Below are 24,909 nucleotides of genomic sequence, written 5' to 3'. Positions count from 1 at the left end.
TGAAATTACAGTGACTGGCCATGCCCATCCCTGCAGGGGCGTGGCATCAGCTCCATTCAAACCACATGCACTGAGAGGGATGAGCTCCCCAAAGGGACACAGGAGCTGAGGTCTAACAGGAGGGCAAGTCCTACTAAAGCACCTCACTCTCCATATGTCCCAAACAGCACTTAGCAGCTATACCCCGAAACTTGATCACTGCCCTGTCTTCCGCACACAGGAGGTAAACCACTTAACCCGTCTCTCAAGCCAGAAATCCAGGAAGTTCTCCCTTTCTTTCAATTGCACACCCAGTTTTCATCAATTATAGTCAATTCTTCCTCCTAATCAACTCCCAAATCCACCACATCTGTCCATCCTCAGTCTCATCCCCCTCAGTCTTCTTTAAAATGTGGGAGCACATCATGCTCCTGCTTAAAACCCTTCAGTGAACTCACCCTGACCTTTAGATACAATTCCACAATTGTCTATATTCCTCCAGCCCTTTTCCAGCCTCTCTTCCCCTCACCTGCCATTTCTTCCAGCACTGATCTCGTTTTTCTCCTCTTCTGTGGGATCCCCCAGCACCCTGCACCTAGGTCGGCAGAGGAATAAATATTCATTATTATTATTTAAAAAAAAATTTTTTTTTTTTTTGCATGGGCAGGCACCGGGAATCGAACCGGGGTCTCTGTCATGGCAAGCAAGAATTCTGCCTGCTGACCCACCATGGCCCGCCCCATTCATTATCATTTTTAATGCAATTTTATTGAGATATATTATATATTCACATACCATATAATCATCTGAATTGTACAGTGGTTCACAGTATCATCATATAGCTGTGCATTCATCATCATGATTGAAATTTGAACATTTTCATTACGCAAAAACAAAAGTAAAAAAGAATATCCAAATGATCTGATACCCATTCTCTCCTATTAATTATTTGTTTATATTTTCTCACTCATCTGCCCATACACTGGATAAAGGGAGTGTCAGTTACAAGGTTTTCACAGTCACACAATTACACTTTAAAAGTGAACATAGAATAAACATTGAAATTCTGTGGTTATTCAATCACCTTCAAGAATCAAGGTTATTGGATTACAGTTCAATGGTTTCAGGTATTTCCCTCTAGCTACCCCAATACTGTCAAACAGAAAAGGTAAATATGTATACTGCATAAGAATAACTTCCAGAATGACCTCTTGACTCTATCTGAAATTTCTCAGCTACCGAAATTTTATTTTGTCTCATTTCTCTCCTCCCCCTTTTGGTCAAGAAGGTTTTCTCAATCACATGATACCAGGGCCAGACTGATCTCTGGGGTTCATGTCCCATGTGCCAGGGAGCTTTACACCCCTGGGAGTCATAGGGGGGAGGGTAGTGAGTTCATCTGCAGAACTGGCTAGAAGTAAGAGGCCACATCTGAGCAACAAAAGAAGCTCCCTGGAGGTGACTCTTAGACATAATTATAAGTAGGCTTAGCTTCTCCTTTGCAGGAATAGGTTTCATAAGGGCAAACCCCAAGATTGAGGGCCTGGCCCATCAAATTGGCAGTCCCCACTGCTTGTAAGAATATCAGATCTTCCCCAGGTGGGGAGGGTTAATATTTTCATCTTTTTACCCCAGCTCCTCAAAGGGATTTTTACAAATACTTTTTAATCTTCTGCTCAGATTACTCTGGGTTGTATCAGGGCATCACACAAACTGATAAGATCTCTCTACCTATTCACGTTTCCGTGAAGTTATGGTGTTCGAATAAGCAGACCATACAAGTTCAATTAAACAGTGTGCTACTGAAAATATAAATTTTACAGCAAATAAACATCTCTTTCTTTGGTCTCACACAGAAGCTGAAGTTTTAAAATATAGTCAATATCATCCTTTATCCTTTAGTTGGATTTACCAGTCCTATCCGGACCAGCTTCATTCATACCTATTTGAAGTCTCATCACTTTTTCAGTGTTTCTAACAGTTGTTGTATGGGGTAATTCTGACTTTATAGTTGGAGAACTCTAGTTCTGAGTCTCAGCTATGACACAAATGCCAGAGAACGACAAGGTTATACACAAAGAGCTCAGCATGTCAAGAATATAAAATAACAGTTACAACTCCAGAATGGATGTGACTGCTGTAAGAGCTTACAATCTAGAAACCTTTACAATAGGCCTGCACCTGATAACCTGTGCTCTCGAATTCAATTCTCAGAGTTTGCACATTATAGTTAGTCCATATGAGTGAGGCATTGCAATATTTGTCTTTTTGTTTTTGGTTTATTTCACTCAACATACCGTCCTCAAGTTTCATTTACCTCGTTGCATGCCTCACAACTTCATTCCTTCTTGCAGCTACTCAGTATCCATTGCATGTATGCACTACAGCTCCCCCTTCCATTGCTCAGTCAATGTCGCCATAGGTCTCCATCCATTGCAAAGCAAGAACGCTGCCTTCATAAATACCAGTGTGCAAATGCCCATCTGTGTCCCCAATCTCAGTTCCTCCAAATATACACCTAACTACAGGGTGCCAGGATCATATGGAAACCCCACGCCTAGCCTTCTGTAGAGCCACCTGTCCTCCAGAGGGGCTGCACCACTCTACTTCCCTACCAACATGACTAGGTACATCTCTCTTTTCACATTTTCTCCAGCACTTCTATCTCTCTGTTCATTTTTAAACAGTTTTATTCACACATCTTACAATCCATCCTAAGTAAAAACTCAGTGGTTCTCAGTATAATCACATAGCCATGCCTTCACCACCATAATCTAGATGAGGACATTTCCATTTGTTCTGCAAAGAATCCCATGCTCTACCCTATACCCTGCTCCCTACTGACATTTAACTTTGGCATATTTTCTTTGTTAACAAAGTAGAATCCATAATACAATGATACCGTTAACTATTGACCCAGTTTGCATTGATTTTATTCCCTTCCCCAATATACCATTCCATTTTCAAAACCTTGCAATGTTGACATTCATTTATTCTCCCTCATGCAAAAACATTCCTACACTTGTGCGATTAATCATCATCATTGTCCACTCTAGGTATCACTGTTATACCTTCCCAGTTTTTATCCTCTGTGTTTCCTTCTGATGTTGTATGTGCCCCCAGTCCTCCTCCTTCAACCATACTTGACTCAGCTCATTCAGTCTACTTACAACATTGTGCTACCATCAGTATTGTGCTATCCATTTCTGGATCTTTACAGTCAGTCCTGTTGCATAATCTGTATTCCTTCAGCACCAAATGCCCAATCTCTACCCTATTTCTATCTCCTGATAACCTGTGTTCATAACTTTAACTCTCAAAGTTCATTCATTAATGTTTTCTCACATTAGTGAGACCATGCAGTATTTGTCCTTTTGTTTCTGGCTAATTTCACTCAACATAATGTCTTCAAGGTCCATCCATGTTGTTACATGCTTTATAACTTTATTCTGTCTTACAGCTGCATAATATTCTATCATGTGTATATGCCATAGTTTGTTTAGCCACTTGTCCATTCATGGACATTTGGGCTGTTTCTATCTCTCGGCAAACATGAATAATGCTGCTAAAAAACATTGGTGCGCAAATATCCATTTGTGTCCTTACCTTTAGTTCCTCTGAATATATATCTAGTAATGGGCTTGCTAGATCATATGGCAGTTTTACACTTAGCTTCCTGAGGAAACACCAAACTACTTCTAGTGCAGTTGACCCATTTTACGTCCCCACCAACTGTGAATAAGTGTGCCTCTTTCTCCAGCACTTGTAGTTCTCTGATTTTTTATTTTGTTTTATTTTAATTTGTTGTTGGATTCGATTTGCTAATATTTTATTGAGAATTTTTGCATCTATATTCATTAGGGAGATTGGCCTGTAGTTTTCCTTTCTTATAGCATCTTTACCTGGTTTTGATATTAAAATGACATTAGCTTCACAAAATGAGTTACGTAGAGTTCTTTTTCCTCAATTTTTTGGAAAAGTTTGAGCAGGATTGATGTTAGTTCTTTCTGGAATATTTGATAAAATTCCCCTGTGACTCTATCTGGCCCTGGGCTTTTTTTTTGTAGAAGATTTTTGATGACTGATTGAATCTCTTTACTTGTGATTGGTTTGTTGAGATCTTCTATTTCTTCCTGAGTCAGTGTAGCTTGTTTGCGTGTTTCCAGGAATTTTTCCATTTCATCTAAGTTGTCTAGTTTGTTGGCGTATAGTTGTTCATGGTATCCTCTTATGATATCTTTTATTTCTTCAGGGTCTGTGGTAATGCACATTTCTCATTTCTGATTTTGTTATTGATTCACAAATTCATTCCATATGATCCAAGAAAATGTTTTGTATAATTTTAGTCATTTTAACTTTATTGAGACTTGCGTTGTGATTCAACATATGGTCTGTCCTGGAGAATGGTTCATAAGCACTTGAGAAAATGTGTTTCCTGCTTTTGTGGGGTCTAATGTTTTTGAAGTCTAGTTCATTTATTGTATTATTCAAAATCTGTTTCCTTATTGATCTTCTGTTCAGATGTTCTATCCATTGATGAGAGCAGTGTATTGTATTCTCTTATTATTATTATTGTAGAGTTGTCTACTTCTCCCTCAGTGTGGGCCTCATGTATTTTGGGGCTCTCTGGCTTGGTGCATAAATATTTATGATTGTTATGTCTTCTTGATGAATTGTTCCTTTTATTAATACATTGTATCCTTCTTTGTCTTTTTAAATTGTTTTACATTTGAAGGCTAATTTGTCAGATGTTAGCATAGCTATTCTTGCTGTTTCTGGTTGTTGTTGATGTGAAATATATTTTTCCAACCTTTCACTTTCAACCTGTTTTTGTCCTTGGCTCTAAAGTGAGTCTCTTGTAGACAATATACAGGTGGGTTCTGTTTTTAAATCCCTTCAGCCAATCTGTCTCTTGTTTGGGGAGTTTAATCCATTAAGACTTAACATTATTGTTGTAAAGTTCGTACTTTCTTCTACCATTCTGTCTTTTGATTTTAATTGTCATATCTAATTTTTTCCCTCTTTTTACCTGTATTGATAGTCTTCATTTGTACACTCTTCTCCAGACCTCTTCTCCTGTCTTTTCCTATCTGCCTGGGGAGTGCTCCCTTTACTATTTCTTGTAGAGCTTGTCTCTTAGTCACAAATTCTTTCAGTGACTTTTGTCTGAAAATATTTTAATCTCCCCCTCATTTTTGAAGGAGAGTTTTTCTGGTTATAGAATTTTTGGTTGGCAGTTTTCTCTTTCGAAATCTTAATATATCATACCACTGCCTTCTTGCCTCCATGGTTTCTTCTGAGAAATTCTCACATAGTCTTATTGAGCTTCCCTTATATTTGATGAATTGCTGTTTTCTTGCTACTTTCAGAATTCCCTTTGTCTTTGACATTTGACAGTCTGATAAGTAATTGTTTTCAAGTAGGTCTATGCAGTTCTATTCTGTCTGGGGCATGCTACACTTCTTGGCCTGTTATTTTATGTCTTTCATAAGAGATGGGAATTTTTCATTAACTATTTCCTTCCTGCCTCTTTATCTTTCTCTTCTCCTTCTGGGTCACCTACAACATATGCTTCATGTTGTCATTTAATTCCATGAGTCCCTGCTCATATTTTTCCATTATTTTCCCTATCTGTTCTTTTGTGTGTAGGATTTCAGATGTCTGTCCTCTAGTTCACCAATCCTTTTCTTCTGCCTCTTCAGATCTGTTGTTGTAAGTCTCCACTGTGTCTTATCGTCACTTCCATTGCGCCTTTCATTCCCATAAGTTCTGCCATTTGCTTTCTCAAGCTTTCTAGTTCTTCTTCATGGTTGTACAATGTCTTTTTTATATCCTTCATCTCTTTTGCCATATCTTCCCTCAACTCATTGATTTGATTTTTGACTTGATTTAGGATATTTGATTGACATTAATTAGTTGTTTCAACTATCTGTATCTCATTTGAAGTGTTGGTTTGTTCCTTTGACTGGGCTATATCTTCATTTTTCCCAGTAGAATTCATAATTTTTTTTGTGAGTGTCTCAGCATCTGATTTCCTTGATTAGTTTATTCTAGAGGTCCCTTTCACTCTTTTATCTATGTTTTTTTGGTGTTCAGTTCAACTTATACAAGACCTTTAGCATAACTTCTATTTAACTGTTCGGAATTTTCCAGCTGTTACTTTTCTGTTTCTTGTCCTGCCAAAACTGAACCTTTTCTTTTCTTCTTTTCTTTTTTTTTTTTTTTTTTTAGGATTTCAGATATCATTAACCCCAGTCAGATTTTCCCAGACAAGACAGGCCCACTTCTTAAGAGGAAGGTGTAAACATTATTAACTTTCCCTGAGGTCAAGACCAGCAGGTTGTTAGAGAGTCCTCTGAAGTTTCTAGACTCTGTGCTTTCCCTATCCTTCCCAGCAGATGGTGATTTTCAGCTTGCAATTCCTCACTGCCATAAAGTGGTATGGTGACTTTAATTCTAGGCTGATCCTGTCCCTGCCAGGTGTCTGGTTGAGAGAGAGGCTGATGTAGAAGGTGGGCTTAGGGCTTAGCCCCTGGATCAGTATTCTCTAATTGTGGGTAGTCACTTGAGCTGGATTCTAACCCCCTTTTCCTGGAGAAGATATGCCTTTTTGGGAATTAGAGCCTTCACTAGACTTGTTACTTTGTCTCTTAGACATATCTTAGTTCCACCCTTGCCTGGATCAGGGCTGACAAATGAAAATGCCTAAGGCTTTTATATAACTTAGAATAGTTGAAAAAAAAATCCCATAAAAAAATCCTTTGGGGGTCCCCAGCCCCCAAGGTTCCCCTGTCAAGAGCTGAAGTTGGTACCAGCTCTATATGCCTTGGGGCAAAGCCCTTTTCCAGTATTCTGAGCTGGGTGACTCCAAAAATCTAGGGTTTTTGTTTTTGCTTTTGTTTTTTTTCCATCAGCCCACCTCCAGTCTGCTGGCAGAAACTTCAGGATTTCTTCCCTGCTTACTCTCTGTTTATCTGAGCTTGGAGCTTGTATTTGGCAGAACAAATTTATTAATTAAATCCAGTTTGAGCTTGGCTGGGTTGCGTTCCTTGCTCTTCTTTTTACCACGTGGAAGTGTTTCTCACGGAGCCTGCCATGCCAGAGGGGCAGGGGCACCACCCTCTGGCTTTTGGGGGCTCTGCTCACAATTCTGTGATGTGACCTCAGCCCTTCTACCTGTTCCAGACTGATGTATGAAGTGTGTCGAGTCATTGACGGCCCCGTTTCAGACAATTCCTGGCTATTTACTAATTGCTCTAGGGGCTAACTAAATTCTACACCTCCCTAGGCAGCCATCTTGCCCCACCTCTCTTCCACATTCATTGTTGTAATGACCTCTTCTTAATCATCCACCTCCTTGGCCAGGCCACTGCCAGGGCAGGGAAGGTGCCTGTCTTTTCACTGTTTAACCACCAGAGCTGATCATCGGCTCAGATACCCAGTTTCCACTCAAATACTTGTTGACTCAGTGTGCTGGTTTGAAAGTATTATGTGCCCCAGAAAAGCCATGTTTTAATCCTAATCCAATCTTGTGGGGCAGCTGTTTCTTTTAATCTCGATTCAATACTGTAGGTTGGAAACTTTTGATTAGATTAGCTCCATGGACATGTGGCACATTTAATTGTGGATATGACCTTTGATTAGATGGAGATGTGACTCCATCCATTCCACCTGAGGCACCACCACCATCTCTGCCTCTTGACTCATCTCCTGGCTCCACTCTGGCCTCCCTACTGTCTGTTCTTCAAATAGAATGTAAGACAGACGCTCCACTTCCCTGCTCTGAGCCTTCCAAAGGACCTTCCATCACAGTCAGAACAGACTCAAAGGGCCTTCGGGATCTGACCCTGTTACCTCTTTTTTTTTTTTTTTTTTAACACGGGCAGGCACCGGGAATCGAACCCGGGCAAGCATTCTTGCCTGCTGAGCCACCGTGGCCTGCCCTGACCCTGTTACCTCTTGATGGTGCCTCTGTCTCTTTCTCTCATTCCTCTGCCCCATTGGCAGAAGCCTCTGTGTTCATCCTCGACGGCATGAGGCAGGCTCCCATCTCACAGCCACCGTGCATTCTCCCTGGAATGCTTGGCCCCCAGACAGCCACATCCAGGGTGCCATTGTGTCCTCCCCATCCTGCCCAAAACATTCCTTTCACTCTCTAGCCTCACAATTCGCTTCATTTTTCTCCACGGCACTCAGCCCCATTTGGTGTAAATTATTGACCATGTGTTTATCCATGTCTTGGCATCATCAGAGGTTAGGAACTTTGTTTTGATCACTGATGTGTCCTTGATGTGTAGAATCAAGCCTGGCACATAATCAGTGCTTGATTATCACTTGGCAAATGAACATGTAAATGCACTGCGGCTTTCTTTTAAAAAATGTGGTGTCTTGGCTCTCTGCATGTCTCTGGCCTGGGGCGCCAGCCTGATTAGGAGGCCTTCCTCCAGGCCACCCTCTCCCCACTGCCCGGCCCCACTGTGACAGCACACGCACCTGATCATTTGTTCTCCCTCCCCCAGACCAAGAACAGGGGCCCTGCCTTGCTCCCCGATCCACGCACTGGGCCAGATGTGCGCGGTGGGAGGCGTGTGTTAACTGCTGGTTGGGAAGTGCCTGTCGAGAGGATCGCCATGAAAACAGATTGGAAAGGGCTTTTGCAAATAAGGGCCATCACTGTGACAATTTTCTATTTGTGTGGTTTGCAGGAGAGGCCCCAGCAGCCTGGCTCTGCACACACATTCATCCTGGACCACCTGTGCCTGGTAAAACATCACTCTGCAGGGACTGGGGCAATCAGGAGCCGGCCAGGGTCGAGCGGAAAACCATCTCGGCAGGCAGGCTTTGTAGACCACAGGCAGCCAAGTGACCATGGCCTGAGTCACCAGGGAACCCATCAAGGCCCTAGGGGCAGGATGCGGCCCCCACTGCACCCCAGTAACCACAGACAAGGGCTGGCTCTGGGGAGAGGGTGCCATTTCCACCAGGCATCAAAGGGAGGCTGTGTTTTCCATCTCAACTCTTCTCGTTTAGTTATCTGCTCACTTACGTGGAAGTATCAACCCAGAGCTCACTGAGAATCATCACCAGGCTGCGCACAGTGGGCTCAAGGGGTGCACTATGGGGCGGGGAGGAAGGCTTGCCCAGAAGAGGGCTCTCCCCTCACCAACTCCCAACATGACTGGTTCCTGCACAGAAGTGAAGGGCTAGGGTTACTTGAACCTTCATCTCCCTAAAGGTCCAACATTATACAGACATTCTGTTCCAGGAAGCCTGCTTCATATCATTAAAATATCAAATAGAATGCAAACACAAGCATTCATAGACCACATGTGTAAAACCAGACACCAGACACTTGGTATAACCACTAGCAGGGAGGGTGGGAGTGGGAAGCCGGGGACATTTTTGGTGTGCAGTTTCCTAACAGATAATATTAACTTAGCAGCATTAGATGTTGCAAGTCATCTTTCCTTGAAAACTCTTGCAAGGGACTGTTCTTCATTATTTCACAATGATGGCTGTCATTCTTGAAGACGTAGTCCGGGGGCCATGTGAATGCTCTGCCATCTTTGCATGGTGCATGAGGAAAAGGAAGACCCAAGGTCATTGGCCCAAGTGGGTGGCAGGTGGTGGTGCCACTGACTGAGCCAGGGAAGATGGCTGGAGGTGAGAGGTGGATTTTCAAGGCCAAATCAGCTAGCAATCACTGCTCATTTTCCTTGCTGCCTCCTGTTCTAGATATTGCACCTGCCTCCACTCTGGGCATTAGCCCTGCTTAGGTACAGCTGCCACTTCAAGCTGGTTTTATTCTACCTTATCAGCTTTCTCCCAGCTACTACTTTTGACCTCCAGGCTCTGGGCTAATCTATCCACTGCGATGGACTTCCCAACTCTTATGCCCACTTCTCAAGATTCTATGCAAGGTTGAATATTGCCCCCTCCAGGCAGCCCTCAGTGATCTATTTTTTGCCCAACTTGCTGCCTGAGGAGCCCAAGGCAGCACTTGGCACTGTGGGACACCTTGTTTTTCTTGGGTTACTCCCCTCCCTAGGCTCACTTACCTGTTGGGCAGTTGGCAGGCTGTCGGCTGGGACAGAGAACTGGTCTCTCCTTATCCAACAGGCTGGCCTTGGAGTCTCTGGTTCCAAAAGGCAACAAGAGAGGAAGCTGCAAGATATCTTGAAGCCCAAGCCCAGGGCTGGCCCTGTGTCACACCTGCCAGATCCTATTGATCAACACGGGCTACAAGGCCCACTCGGAGGTTCAACTGTTGGGGAAATAGACTCCATCTCCAGATGGGAGTTGCTGCAAATCCCATTTTGAAAGGAGCTTGCGTGGAGGAATGGGAGAATTTTCTGGCCATATTTGTACCTCCTGTAAGCAATTATCATCGAGCACCCTGGAAAACCTCCATCAGGAGAGAACTGCACGGTGCTGGGGAGAGACCTTTTTCCTCATGGCTGGTGCTCTTCATGGCAAGAGTGGCCAGGCCAGCTTCACGGGTATGTCACCTGCACAGTCACAGAGTATCCCTCATTTAAATGGACCCCATCCTTGCTTTACTATCCCACTGCTGCCATCTTGAAGTTCTTAATTTTTGAACAAGGGCCTAACATTTTCATTTTACACTGGGTCCTGGTGGCAGAGGTCTGTCTGAGCCCCAAATGATCCCTCCACTGGCCACCCTGAAGACACCAGAGTCATCCTGCCTTAAAGAGGAACTCAGAGAAGCTGGACCCTGTCCAGGGCGTAGTTAGGAGGCGGCACCTGTGCAGCCCCAGGCTTTTTGGTCATAAGTCCTTAGCACTTGATATGAACCTCCCGACTCATCTACCCCCAACTGTGCTTGCCACAGAGAGAGACACCTACTGCCTTTTAGGATGACTGGTCCTAAGTCGGGGGCCTGAGCCTTGGGGCCACGCTCCCACCAGCTCCCACCCATTGTGTAAGCTGCTGATCCACCCCCTGTCCATGCCTTCCTCTCTGTGGTGGTGGCCACCATCTTTGGCAGCCATATGGACACTTCAGAAAGGACACAGGTGCAGAATTCACCCCTGGGTCCCCCATCATTTCAGCCAGAAACACCTGACGGTGGCATTATTGGTGCGTCTCTCCCTCAAAAATGCCACAGCAACCCCGTTCCAGCCTCCAGCACAGGAGGCGCTCAGCAAAGGTGGAGGGTGAATCTCACAGCTGCTAGAATGGACTCTGGAGCCAATCCTGGACTCCAGGCGTGATTCTGCTACCTGCCGGCCTTGGAGATTTGGGCAAGAAACCTCTCCAGGACTCGGTTTACTCCTCTGTAAAATGGGATAATATTGGTGTCAATTTTACAGAGCTGCAGTGGGGACCTGGTGAGGTAATCTACATGTAAATAACGCAAAAAGGGCCAGGCGCCTAGTACTTCTACTAGCGAGTGAATCAAACCGCGGCTGAATCCTCAAAGGTCATGGTCGAGCATTGAAACTGACCGGCTCCTCTTTTAGGTGCCACTTGCTCACACACTGAATATCTGTGAGCTGGGCACTATGCCAGGTGCTGGGGATGAAACATTTTAAAAACAGGAATATTTTGCTCTCAGGTGGCCCAGAGTACAGGGAGGGAGAAAACTGACGGTCAAGAATGATGGGTCCTGCAGTGCGTCAGACGGACGGTGGAGAAGGCTTGGGTGGGGCGCAGGGGAGGGGCGTTTCCCTGCCTGGCAGGAGAGGGGGCTCCAATCCACCTGGGTCGGCAGGGGGACCATGAGGATGGAGAGGCCACAGAGCTGAGCCTTTCGAAAGTGAGGAGAGCATATCCTTTACATAAAGCATAGATTGGAATCAAATGTTTTGGAGTTAAAAGGTTTTTTTTTAATTATCATAATAGAAAATGACAACAATAAGGACAATGCAACAGTCAAAAAGTGATGGTTTCACAGCCACATTTTTACATCTTTTAAGCTTAGATACTTTTCATCAAAAGAGCACATTGAAATCCTACGTTAAGAAATAGCCTTTTCACTGTAGTAAAAGTTAGTGATCGCATAGAGAAACTGGGGGCTTGAATAGCAAAGGACTACAAGAATAGTCAAAATACCTTTTTATTGAGTAAATGACTTAAAACATCTACAAGTTGATTATGAAAACCTCAGTAAGACAGAAACATTTCCGATTTTCTCTGCATGAAGAACTGGCATCTGAACGGCGGCTTGTTAGAAGAATAAGGTTTCTGAAAAACTTTAGTTTAAATAGTATAAAGAGGACTACAATACCTGCAACTGGGGAAAACAAGAGTGGGTCACACGGAAAAGGGTCAGAAACTAGAGAATATGTAGATGTTCCCAAAGGGTGTTAGACAGCCCTCCCTACCCCCATCTGCTTCCTAACATTTCCCCTAAGAGGCACTTCTCAGATGCTCTGGAAAGGAGCCAGGTCCCAGATGGCCCCAGAGAAAAAAAGTCACTGTGGGGACAGTTAGTTCCACCACCCCAAGTGTACACCAGCAGCCACTGGGGCTGCTAGCTGTGTGGAGAATGGGCTCAGGGTGGGATGAGGGCTCGGAATTTCCTCCAGAGTTAGTGGCACATAAATTCCCTGCAAAAGCATCTTAGCCACTTGCCAGGATTTATTGCCAAATCAGAACGGGCCTCAAACCTCCTCCTGGGGAGGTGGGAAATTATCTTGAATTATCAGAAGCAGACGAGGAGAGCTATCAAACACTAGGATAGAGAGGTCCGGGCTGTCGCCATAGACTGAGACCCATCTTTGCTGGCCCCAGGGTACAGGGTGGCCAGCGTGACCTCTGCAAGGAGAGCATCTGAGTTGTTCTCTGCTCATATTTTCTATCTTGATGAAATACTTATTTTCTGTAGTGACTCAGAACAAATGACGCAGATTTATATTCCGAAATTTATGTCAGTAATTTTACACAGTTCTGACCATTCCATCACTGTTTCCCTTTCTGAGCAGCTGGGGGTGGGGAGCACATGGTGGGTGTCACGTACCCCTGGACCAGGATTGGAAGGACAATCTCCCTCTGCCGGGAGCTTTCATTACCTTCGATCACCAGGTTCAGGTTGTTTTGGCTCCTTCCAGGTGCCGAAAGGCAGTAAATGCTGACACTGTAATCCAAGGAACAGCCTGCTGGGGATATGCGGACACCGCTTTAATTCTGATCTGGGTTTCTTGGAGTGGTTCGTCTTTCTGCTTGGGGATGACGGAGTCTATCCTTCCAGGCTCTCAGGGCTCAGCTCACCCTCCCTCTCCTCCTTCCCTCTCACCGAGTCACGTGATCAGGGCCAGGGAGGATGGGTCGGGGTGGGTGAACACAGAACTTCCTCGGTCCCCCGAGTCTTGGGCCTCCCCTTACAGTAGCTCAGCCCACTCCCGGGAGGTCTCCTGGGGACAACAAGTGGCCATCTGCTGGGACCCAACCAGGGCTGGAGCTGGTCATCCAGGGTAATTCCCGATGAGCATGTGGTTAGCAGAAGATGAGGCCCTAAGCCAGGCATCCAGACGCTCGTCCCTCTGCACTCATCTATGGCGCAGCCTCAGCTGCCTTCCCTGGACACTGAGGGTCATGACTCAGTGCTCCCCAAGGCCTCTTACTGCCACGAAGGTCTGAGACTGACGGATGCGCGTTCACGGCTGCCCGCTCTTGCTTAACGATGGTGGAGTGGAAATGACATTTTTGGGGATCACACTTGCAATAGACCATCTGGCTTCAGGCTCAGCAGGACACAAGCTTCAACCCCGGCCTCAGAGGCACCATCCAGGAGGGCTTCTTACAGAGGCTGCAGCAGCAGGGAGAGCGACTGACCAGCTGGGAGAGCTGACAGAGGGGTGTGAGCACACCACTGCTTAGCCTCAGACACCCCACCCGGCTTCGGGTTTCTCAACAAAAATGGGGACAGTAACTAGTGGGCGCTGCTCTGCCCCCTCACCTCTGCCCCCTGGGGTTGTTCCGAGAATTAAAAATCATATATAGAGCACTCAGCACCAGAAAGATGCCCAGTGAACAGCAGCAGGAGGAGGGGTAACAGAATTAACAGTGATGAAGGTCTGGCTCTGCAGGACACCACCCTTGGGTTCTGCAATCGAGCATCAGCCAGGCAGCGACAGGTGTGACTGGGTCAGCCGGCCACCAGGCTGGAGCCTGACACAGATTCCCGCCAGCATCCAGGCCCTCTGCTGACAGCGGCACCAAGGGGAAATAGTGTCCAAGTCTCCCCAGGATCCCAGGGGCCTCATGAGAGATGTGATCATCTCTCTCTCTGAGGCAGAGGGAAGTCTCACTCACCTCTTGCCCTTGGTGTCATGGAAAAGGAAGGGAAAGCAACGCCTCTGAAGGAAGGGACAGGCTGTAGCAGCCCCTGCGTGGACCCTACAAGAGGCACAAATCCCTCGAACGGAGAGCATTCCACACACAGAGGGAGGAAAACACAGGGCTGGGGCACCTACAGTAGAGAGAGGGCAAAACGGAGTGGGGCCCAGAGGGGCAAACCCAGAGAACCTTCTAGCAAACGGAGGACTCCTCTAAGGAGGAGTGACTGAAGAAACACGCCCTCTCCTTCCTCAACACACACCAAGGTGGGGCCAGCCGCACCCAGGGAGAAGCCAGGAGGGGAGCTCCAGGCTCCCCCAGCTCCAGACTGCCTTGGGGCTCCAGGAAAAACCTGAGACTAGGCTGGAGGCCAAACCTGCAAAAAGGGCAGCAATTCCGGCTGCACGGAGCCTCATTCCACGTGGAGACCCTTCCCCTGTGCTCCTCAGTCTTGGACAGGGGTCCTTAGCTGCGTGTGTCCTGAAAAAGCTGGTTTCTGGGGGTTTCCCTGGAGCCTTACCAGAAGACTTGTGCTGAACCTTGAACAGAGCAGGCAGGCATCGAGGAATCCCAGTGCTGGAGCCTAATTAGAGAGTGGGACCAGGCACTGAATGAGTAAGCTTCAGCCTGAGGATGGTTATGGGCTCAAAGCCAGAGCTGGTCAGCCTCACGATGACGTAGGACCTCAGGGAATGGCCTCTGTAGATTTGGGGACTGGATTAAATGTTCCCTGGAGGTGCCGCCCAGCCCCCGAAGGCAGCATGGTATCACGGGAAGCCTGGCTTTAGAGCCAGAGAGTCCCAGGTCCAAATTCCTATTTGGCCACTCTTATGCTGTGTGGCCTGGGGCAAGTTGCTTCATTTGTCTGAGCCTCTGGTTCCTCATCTGTCCATCAGAGCAATGGCTGCTGTAAGGTAACTGTAAGGATTAAATAAGGATACGTGACGCTAATCTAGCACAGTGCCTGACACTCAATACTTCAGCATTTAAGTTTCTCTTATCTAACAATTAAGACAACCCCAAGTGGGGCAGGAGGGAAGCACAGCTTACACCCCCTGGGCTGGACATCTATTATTTACTCTGTAATTGGACACCAAATGCATATCTATTTTCATTGTTGTCTGAGTGATGGTAGGAAGAAATTAGGAGAACACAAGCAATTGAGATAGAGGGACCCTGAGCAAGTCACTGCAATCTCTATAATGGAAAGCTTGGGAAAGATGGTTCCTAAAATCATCTATGGTTTTGCCACTAAAGCCATTTCTATGGCTCTGCCACTAAAGAGGGAGAAGGACTTGAGAGTTGAATTGAACTGACACATTGAAAAAAAAGAACACAGAAAACTTGATTGGGGTGACTTCTGTGGCCAGTGGCACCCAGTGGCACAGCCTGCTGGCAGGGCTGCTTGGGGATGCAGAGTCATTCTTAGAGATGGAAGCTTCTCTTCTCTCCTCCCCTCTCCTTCCATCCCAGCTGACACAGAACCCACTCTCCCCATGCCATTCCATAGGCTGTTTAGAGACTAGGGAGCAGTCACTCCAATCTTTATCAGGGATGTGAGGCCGGAAGGCAAAGATTAAAGCTGCCTGCCCTGGCTCTGGGCTGCTCTCCTTGGATTCTTTCATGGAGATACCGAAGAAAGCCCTTGCTCAATTTGAGGGGAGACCCCCGGGCCTGACAGAGAGGATTGGCAGGAGAAGCAGCCAGGTTGGGAATCCCACAGCACGATGCCCGCACCAGTGACTACCCAGCCCACCTGGGGGTCGGTCCAGCAGAGGGCAGGGCCCGGCAATGACCAGATGGGGTCCCAGGTGCAGGGTCTCACATCCCTTCTCCATTGCTGCAAAGGTCAGGGGGGATCTCTGCTCTTGTGACCTCTGCTTGAAGCTGAAGCATTTGCGATGACAGATGCAATGATGGACGTGGTCACTAAGAGCTGGGGGTTACCTCCAGGCACTGTCTCGAGGCCCAGCTGGTAATCCTGCCAGAGACCAGTGGCCACCTCCCGACAATTCACATGTCCTTTTGCCTGTCATCAAGAATGCTCATTTCTCCTGAGATCACAGTGGCAAATCAAACCTTTTTGAAATTGCCTCCAGACACACACAAGCTGTTATTGACTGTTTCTCACCCACAGAGGGAGAATTTATGTCATTTATTTTCTTTCTTATGGTGTAGGGAGAAAACAGGAGAAAGATCTGCCAGGCCTGTAAGCAACTGAGCCCCTTCCTTAGCTCCTTCCCACATTCTCATTTCATAGGGGCGGGGCTACCTTTGGAAGTGGGGGTGGGTGGGTCAGGATGTGTCATGGCCATGAACTTCCTTAATGGAAGGACGTAAAATGGGTCTTTTCCAATCCTGCACACCCCCTACTGCTCTGGTCTCTACTTGGGAGCTTTCTTGATTGCCAGGAATTTTGAAGAGTTTAAGGAGACAGACTCACGCAGAAGCACATTCATGCTGCAAGAGAGAGCACAACATCCTAACTGAACTTAAAATATAACCTGCCCATTTTACCCTCAACTTCAAGACCCTGTGGATATTCTCTGAGGGTGGGTTCTCCTTCTAAGCAGGAGAGTGCTTGGTTGAAAACAGAGAGAACACTGATCTGGGAGCTGAGAAATCTCCTTTTTGCTGACTCCACCAGCAGCTTGTTCAGGGCCAACAGCAAATCAGCACCCCCTCCATCCTAGCTGTTAAATTTTATGTCTTATTCAACTCTAAAATTCCACAATTTTTCCCAGAAGAAAGTACATCTTCACTTTGACGTCCCGAGAAGTTAACTACTTGGCAGATCTAATTTTTAAACACATATTCTCCTTTTAAAAAGAAGAGAAAGTCCACTCAGCAGATTAAACTCCCACCCCTACCCCCAAACCCCACCATGCACCAGTAATTCCCCCATCCCTAGGTTTCCGGATGCATCTGCGCCTCGGAAGGGATCAGAGATGCCATTTCTGAATCCAACTGGGAACGTCTCATGGCCTTTGCAGTGACTGTCACCCACATTTCAAGGGCTGAACAGAAAACCAAGATCGGGTTGGGAACGTGGACTGCCCGGGAACTGCCACTGCCCTGGGGCCCCGCCCACCGGGTTTGATAAGTTAGCATAAAAACAAGACACATGAGTGATTATCTACTGTCTGCAAGAGATCACCAGGCCATGCCGATCTTCTGGAACCGGCTGCTCCACCTGATTTCATGTCCTTGGGACGTAGTTTCAACACCTGCCTCCTCCGCTCTGGGAAGGTCTTGCACCACCGTGCTTGGAGAGCTGGGAACCCATGCTCCCGTGCTTCCGGAATCAACCTAACCACAGCACGCAATATTTGAAGTCAGGGCTGCTTGGAGAAGTCCCAGAAGCATGGTCGCGGCACGTGGAGAGGCCACGCGTGTGCTCGGCACCTTCGGTTCTAGAACGTGGAGCAGCCAAAGGCCGGCAGCCAGATTGCATCAAGTGCAGAAACGCGCCCGCTGCGCGCTCAGCCAGCAGACCCGGGGGCTGCAGGCCGCGCGGGCCGCTCAGAAGGTGAAGGCGTACACCACCCCCACCACCACGATGTTGCCCAGCGTCGCGATGATCGCGATCCACAGCAACACGGCGTCGTTGGAGGAGCGCGCGGGCTCCTCCGCCTGGCCCTGGCCGCTGGAGGCCGCGTGCACGTTGGCAGAGGAGTTAAACAGGGAGTACTCCGTGCTGAAGTCCTCATTGGGCGAGTCCATGAAAGCGCCTCCCATCATGGGCAGCTGGGAAGGAGAGGAGAGAGAATTAGGTGGGAGGAGGACGTGGCTCAAGGGCTTGGGGAGAACCGCCCTTTGCAAGGGAACCCTGCGGGTCAAGCTACCCCACGTCAAATTACATCACCTATGAGAAGAGGCAAAACAAACAGGTTTTGTGGTTGTTTTTGTTTTTACAATTTGCACTGTGTATTTTAATCTATAAAGTGAATATGTCCAACGATCTGTGGAGGCAGTGTGCTTGCCCCCACTTCACAGCTGAAAACACAAGGGCACAGAGGGCTTTGGCTGCCCACGTGACACCAGTGGGCCACTCCACGGGATGGATGGCTGCTCCCTCCTCTGCCCTCCCCTGCAGCACCGGGAAGCAAAATGCCTTCCTTTCCCCTTTAGATTTCAGAAGTAAAGTATTCCCACCATAGAACTTAAGAAAATATCGAAGAGGCTGAAAAAAGATAACTATTTCAAAGGCCCTGTTTCCAAAAAGCTCATGTTCACAGGATTAGGACTTGAACATATATTTTGAGGGGACCCCATTCAATCCATAAGATCTACTGAAGCCATTCCTGACACAGTACAATAAAACACATTAAAGAATACTTATTTATATTCTAAAATTGAGGGTGGCTGGCCAGCCTTCCTGGGAGCAGCTTCCTGTCCTCCCAACAGAGATGGGTTCAGAAGATTTGTTCCTGAGCAACTCCTACGGGCCAAGCATGTGTGATAGAGGCTCATGTGGGGTCAAGGAAAAGGCACAGGCCCAGCTCACACCTGACCCTGACCTTGGACTGGGCACATAACTCAAACAAGTTACTTCTCGTCTCTAAACCCCAACTTTCTGAGCAATAAAATGGTCATCAGAATGTGCAGTTTGCAGGGCTTCCTGAAGATCAAATGTCTGTAGAGTGATTATCATGTTGGGTGGCCCATCAAAGAGTCTGGTGAAGATGCCACAAATCACAGCTCCTTTCTGTCCTTCCCTGGAGTGGTGGAGGATGGAAGCAGAGACCGTGAAGTCACTACTTGACCCAGAAGCTTAGAATCTAGTGTAGGGGATAATCCAGGCTGAATGGGCTGAGCAAAATGAAAGGATTACAGAGAAAAGAGGTGCTGATTTAAGTTCAGACAGTGTGGAGAAGGGACAGGGGTTCACAGCTTTGGAATGATTCGAAAAAGGTGTGAACATTAAGCTGAAGAAACATCCAGAATAAAGACAAAGAGGCAGAAAAATGCATGGATTTGTGTGAGAATGGTAAACTATACGCTCTGTGAGGTAGGGATCTAACCCACCTTGTTACTTACTATATCCCCTGGACCTAGCAAGAATCTTAGCACAGAGTAAATACCCCAACATTTACCATTTGGAGGGGTGGGTGGGTGGACAGGTGACAGATTGGTGGGTGGGGGTGGGTGAATGGATGGATGCGTGGATGGATGGGCAGGTGGCTGGATAAATGGATTGGTGGGTGGGAGTAGATCGTGGATGGGTAGACAGATGGGCAGATGGTAGCAGAGTACTAGGCACCTAGCCTGTGACAGGGGATAAGGCCAGAGAGGTAGGTTGGGGCCAGGCTAAATGAATGCAGAAATCTGCTTGGGAATTTGAAGTTTAGGAGCCTGAAGAAGAGGCAGCATTTACAGGGAATCAGACAGCATTGTATTAAGTATAATTAATACACAGATGGAAAGTTCTGTCAATGAAGAACTTTTAGAATAAAGAAATGGTCATCTGACATAAATCCCTCTCATATCCCCAAACTGCACACATACACATATACTTAAAGCTCAGATGCAAGCTATGATGAAAATAAAACATTTTTGGGTGCCTACCTGATCTCCAGATGGGAACTGGGTCTTTCTAAGCTTTACAATCATAAATAAAGGTCCAAGAGCCGTGATAGCCAGGTGCGACTGCTGGAATTACAACTTCTGTCCAGCAACAACAGAGACCGCAAATTAAGAGACAAAACTGGAGCCAGCGTATCAGTCAAGAGGTGGTAAGAAACGTTGATTAGAAAACCCACAAGGGTCAGAGGAGACACTGAACAGAGGATCTAGGGATGTTCCTGATCCCATCTCCAAAGCCCTGTGCTCTGGGAAGCCTCCTGGGGCCCCTCTGAGCAGGATCCTGCAGTCACCCCTTGTCTGTCAACGATGTCAGTGGCTGAGATCCAGGCACTGCAGATGCTGTCGCCGCCTGGACCCTGCTGTCTCCCACATGCAGTAGTGCCCCTTCAGGATGGGGTCTGTGCCTTTTGTTTGGGGACTCCCAGCCCTATGCCATGGCCTGCTCTGCTCCAGGCTTAAGCAGCACTGAACCTCAGTGGCTGTCTTCAGAGAGTGGAGATTACGACCCAACAAGTACCTGCTGAGCACCTGCTGTGGCCAAGAAGAGTGACTTCTTGGCATTCTTACCCCTAAAACAGCTCTTTTTACGTGTGCAGCTCCTTTGGGACAGCTGTGTCATATTCCTCTGTGGGACTCTGGGCAAGTGCTTTATACACTAGGAGCCTTGGCTTTGTGATGTGTAATGCAGGGGTAACAGCACCTACTCCCAGCAGTGCTAGGAAGTGCCAGGGAGACAATATAAAAAAGTAACAATACAAATGCTGTCAGCCATTGCACATCTCCTACGGGCCAGGTTTTGTATGTGTTATTTCTCAATCTGACCAATGTCCTACATCAGCACACTGATGCCTCTCGCATCTTTCCTCCCTGCACAGCTCTACTATGACCACTCTGGGTTGCTCAGCAACCTCCTCGCTTGCTTCCCAGAATCTGCAGCTGACCTCCCTGCCTTTGCTCGCCACAGCACCGCAGCCAGAGTAACTGTTCCAAAATCCCAACCCAGCTGTGTCCCCATTCGTGGTTAAAACATCACGGCTTCCCATGGATTTTAAGATGCAGACCAGCATGGTGGGGTCTACCCACAGCTTCTGCTTCACCTGGAACCACCTGCCCCTCAGGTACCTGTGCTCTGCCCTCCTCAAGGCCTTTACACAAGCTCTGCTCCCTCTTGCTTCCAGCTAACTCCTACTCATTCCTCAGCTCTCGGCCCAATCGTCTTTTCCACTGCAGCCTTGCTGAGTGATATCCTATCCTCTCTTTGGAGGCACCTGTCACAAGAGACAGTTCCGGTCTGTTTCCCACAGAACTTGGAAGCTTCATAAAGGTAGGATCAGGTCTTTTCACTCCTCATCAGAGAATTCCTCGAACCTCACACACATTTGGCACATGGTGGTGCCTAATAAATATTTGTTGACTGAATCAATGATGGTGACTCTCTCTTTGGACACACAACTGCTATCATTACCTTGGCTGATTCTGAACTCTGATGCCTTCCTATTTCTCCCTCTTTGGATTCACAGAGAACAGATGTGGGGATTCTTTTCTTTCATGCCAGTTCTCCAGTGCCTCCTGTCTCCAGGCTGCCTGGTCAAGCCTCTACCTGAGCTTCTACCGTGGAGGAGGGCCACTTGCCTTGGTTTGCAGGGCTGCTGTAATAAAGTTCTGCATGCTTGGTTTAAACAGCACATTTATCTTCTCATCGTTCTGGAGCCAGAGCCCAAAATAAGTCTCACTTAGATAAAGTCAAGGTAATGGCAAGGTTGTTCCTTCTAGAGCTTGAGGGCAGAATCTGGTTCCTTGCCTCTTCCAGCTTCTAGAGGCCACCCACATTCCTTGGCCCCATCTTCAAAGCTGACAGCACAGCATCTTCCAGTCCTTCCCTGACTCTGTCCCCTCTTCTCCCTCTTTCCTCTGCAGGGATCCTTGTGGTTTTACTGGGTCTACCTCCCTAACCCAGGAGAGTCTTTCATCTCAAGATCCTGAACGTAATCACCTGCAAGCTCTCTTCTGCAGTACAAGGTAATGCATTCACAGGTCCTTGGGTTAAGACGTGGTGGTCATCTTGGGGGGTGGGGTGGCATTACTCTGCCGAGCATACCCTCCCACTGGGTTCCATAAAAGATCCAGGACAGCCCCATAGCTGATGTCCATCTCCCAGGAGACAGGGAGCTCTTCAAAGGCAAGGACATGGCCTACTCATCTCAAAGCTCCCTCAACCCCGTTCTAAACACAAGGTAAAAAGTAAAACCATGTGGAATTAATGAATTTGACATCAGCAGAAGGGCTCCCGCACATGGTATCCCCTCAGTGGTGGGACAGTGCGTTCTCCATGGGGCGAACTCCTTCTCTGTCCTCTACCCTGAGGGACCACTCAGCACTCCCAGGCAGCATGGCCAGGGTTTGATTCCACTGCCTTCAGAGAGTGGAGGATGAGGGTGGGTTCTGATGAGAGAAAGAATCAAGTACGAATCTTCCTTTGTCACCTATAGGGGAGACTCGGGGGAGCCATTTAACCCACCTGCCTCAGTTTCTTTCCCTGTAAATCATAAAACTAGTGGGATTACTGCAGGCACTGAATAAAAGCATATATGATGAAACATAGCACAAAACAGCTACTCGATAATTACTAATATTCTTTCCTTCTACTGTTCTTGTAATAATTCAAAACTAAGAATGCCAAATGCATCTCTTCTCCAACAGCCTAAGACAAAACGCAGGTCACTGGGCATCTGGCATTTCTAGTCCAGGCGCTTTTTTGTGCGATCAAGTCATCAGATACTCATTTGCAGTTGTGACAAGCAGCCCCACCCGCACCGCCAGCTTCTGCTGAGGCAGGCTGCTGGGAGATGCTCCAGGGCCGGCCAGCACTGTCACTCAATCTTTCTCTTTTTGTTGATTTTGATTTGTTATGATTTTTTTTTTTTACCTTTGTAAAACAGATTCTAAATGTAAAATAACTTGAAAAGGTAAAATCTTGACTGGAGAACAATTCCACCATTTGGAAGTTAGGAAGATTTGATCAAGAAATGGCTCCTGGTCAGAAGGAGGGCGTCTTGGTGGAAGTCACCTTGGAAGCAGGTGGTGAAGGAAGCATCCGGAAATCGCGCTCCAAGACTCAGAAGCCGCTTTCAGAGATGCCCTCTGGGTGGCACGCTCATGTTGAGATGGGCAATGGGTACCCTACAAACGGAGTCTGGAGGCTTTGGCTCAGGGCAGATTTGGGGGATATGGCCCCTAACTTCAAATACCAAAACGGCTAACATGCCAAGAAGGGTGTGGCCCGTGAAGGGAGAACAAAAGAGTGTGGTTCACAGTTGCGCTTACTGGGTTCAACCAGATGATGTCGAGGGCTGGTTTCCTCATCAGAGAAAATGTTCATATCAAAATCATAAACCCAGTAGTTGGGCTGTTGAAGAATGGATTCTATGACAGAGCAGGCCAGAAGCCTTGAGCTCCAAGGTCGCCCTGGATTTCCTGACCATCAAGTCTGCAAGGGCAGGGATGTTTCCAGTTTCCCACAGTACCCCCAATGCTTAGCACAGAGCACACACTCCAAAAATATTTAGAGAAGGCATGGATTCTATACTACCAGCCAAGAATGCCAAGCACAGGATGAGATTTAGGATTGAAAGACTGTGTCTCTATTCTCAGAGCCAGTGTTTCAGTGTTGGTTTGTCTCCAGCCCCTTTCTAAACCCCTCGGAGGCTCAGATTTCTTATTGAAAAACAGGGATAACAATAAAAACTGCCTCACGGAAGGGGGCTGCTGGCTGGTGCTTATACTTTAACACAGGTGAAAAACACTTTCCTGGGAGGAGGGAAAGGCAAATTACAAAATAAACTCAGATACCATTTCTAAAGTTAAAAACACGGACATGTAATACTACATGTTCTGCACAGATCCACGTACATGTAAGTAGAAGTATTAACATGGATTGTGAATATACAAGCCAGATTCACAACTGAGAAGGGGAGGAGGCGGGGAAGGAGGCTGATTTTATGGCATTATTTTACTATAAGATGAAACAGACACGAGAAAGTGTCTCTCTGAACACCTCTCTGAACCTGGGGGGGGGGGGTCCGTCCCCCAGGGTTGGGGGCTGCTCTGTGGCATGTGGTGGCTGAGCCCCGCGTGGAAGGGGTTCCGAGAGGGCAGGACTGTCCCAAGGCCCTGGGACACAGTCCTGGGGCCCTCAGGGGTCCACGTGATTCTCCCCCACCCCAAAGAGGAGCTGCTGTGAGGAGGGGCCACCTCCAGGACCCAATCTATTCCTGTTGAGGAGGCGGAGGTTACATAAATCTCCCCTAAACTGGGCACCTCTGGAGAAAGGAGCAGAAAGTGCTTTCAAAGGGAACTCTTCAAAGTGCTGTCTCCAGGGCTGGCCGAAGACGGACGTTTCCCTGAGTAATGGCCCCTTTCAGTGGAGGGGAATGAGACGACACCCACATTGTGTACAGGCGCTGTGAAGGGGGCTGGCTGGTGATCTCCTGGCCCCATCAGACCTGCCTCTCTCGGAACACTCTCTGCGACAACCTGACTCAGCCTGCTGTTCAGGCTCCTGGTCCAGCTACAACTGGAATTTGACTCTACGGAGCTGTGGATTTTAAAGTTAAATTTGTATGGAAGTAAAATCATTCAGTTCATCCCACATCTCCAGGGATGGTGGGGCTCCAATATTGCTGTGGCCCAGGAGAGCTTAATTCTGGCCTCCCATGAGCCTTGCCTCCCTCCTCTCTAGGCCTTTCTTACTGGGCAGCAGCTCAGATGGGGTCCTCTCTAGGGCACAGCAGTGCTCAGAAGTCCTTGCCAAATACTGACAAGACGGGAGTCAGCACTGGATGGCCATAAAGTGAGCACCCATGTGGCAAGGGACCTCAGATAAACCCTCAGATAAAATACAGGGCGCCCAGTTTAATCCAAGTGTCAGATAAACAGCACATTTTCTTTTTAACATAACTGTATCCCAAATATTGCTTGGGATATACTTACACTAAAAAAAAAAAAAAAGATTCATTGTGTATCTGACATATGCATTTAATTGAG

General features: G+C 47.2%; 1 protein-coding gene and 1 long non-coding RNA gene across 4 annotated transcripts in view; one reads left to right on the top strand and one right to left on the bottom strand.

Annotated features, from left to right (window-relative positions):
• Positions 1–11,812: 11,812 nt before the first annotated feature.
• The window catches only part of C12H14orf132 (chromosome 12 C14orf132 homolog), a 51,473-nt gene continuing 38,376 nt past the window's right edge, over positions 11,813–24,909 (bottom strand). The window contains exons 1-3 of one of the 3 annotated variants that reach the window (XR_013160467.1): positions 19,849–21,900; positions 17,438–18,027; positions 11,813–15,198 (exon numbers count right to left, since the gene is read on the bottom strand). Coding sequence is in view for 2 of the 3 variants with exons in the window: in XM_077123469.1 (XP_076979584.1) it covers positions 17,803–18,027; positions 19,849–19,893 (270 nt within the window). In the remaining variant the exon portion in view is untranslated. Of the gene's footprint in view, positions 15,199–16,420; positions 18,028–19,848; positions 21,901–24,909 lie in introns of those variants that run through there. The other 2 variants (XM_077123469.1, XM_077123470.1) reach the window with 2 other exon arrangements.
• LOC143652178 (uncharacterized) lies at positions 20,701–24,728 on the top strand. Its single transcript, XR_013160468.1, has 3 exons — positions 20,701–20,984; positions 21,784–21,885; positions 22,806–24,728. It is a non-coding gene; the product is annotated as an uncharacterized LOC143652178 (long non-coding RNA).

The sequence above is a fragment of the Tamandua tetradactyla genome, chromosome 12, assembly GCF_023851605.1.
Source record: "Tamandua tetradactyla isolate mTamTet1 chromosome 12, mTamTet1.pri, whole genome shotgun sequence".
Taxonomy (NCBI): domain Eukaryota; kingdom Metazoa; phylum Chordata; class Mammalia; order Pilosa; family Myrmecophagidae; genus Tamandua; species Tamandua tetradactyla.
Note: the sequence above shows the minus strand (reverse complement) of the source record. Positions and strands in the feature narration are given on the sequence as shown.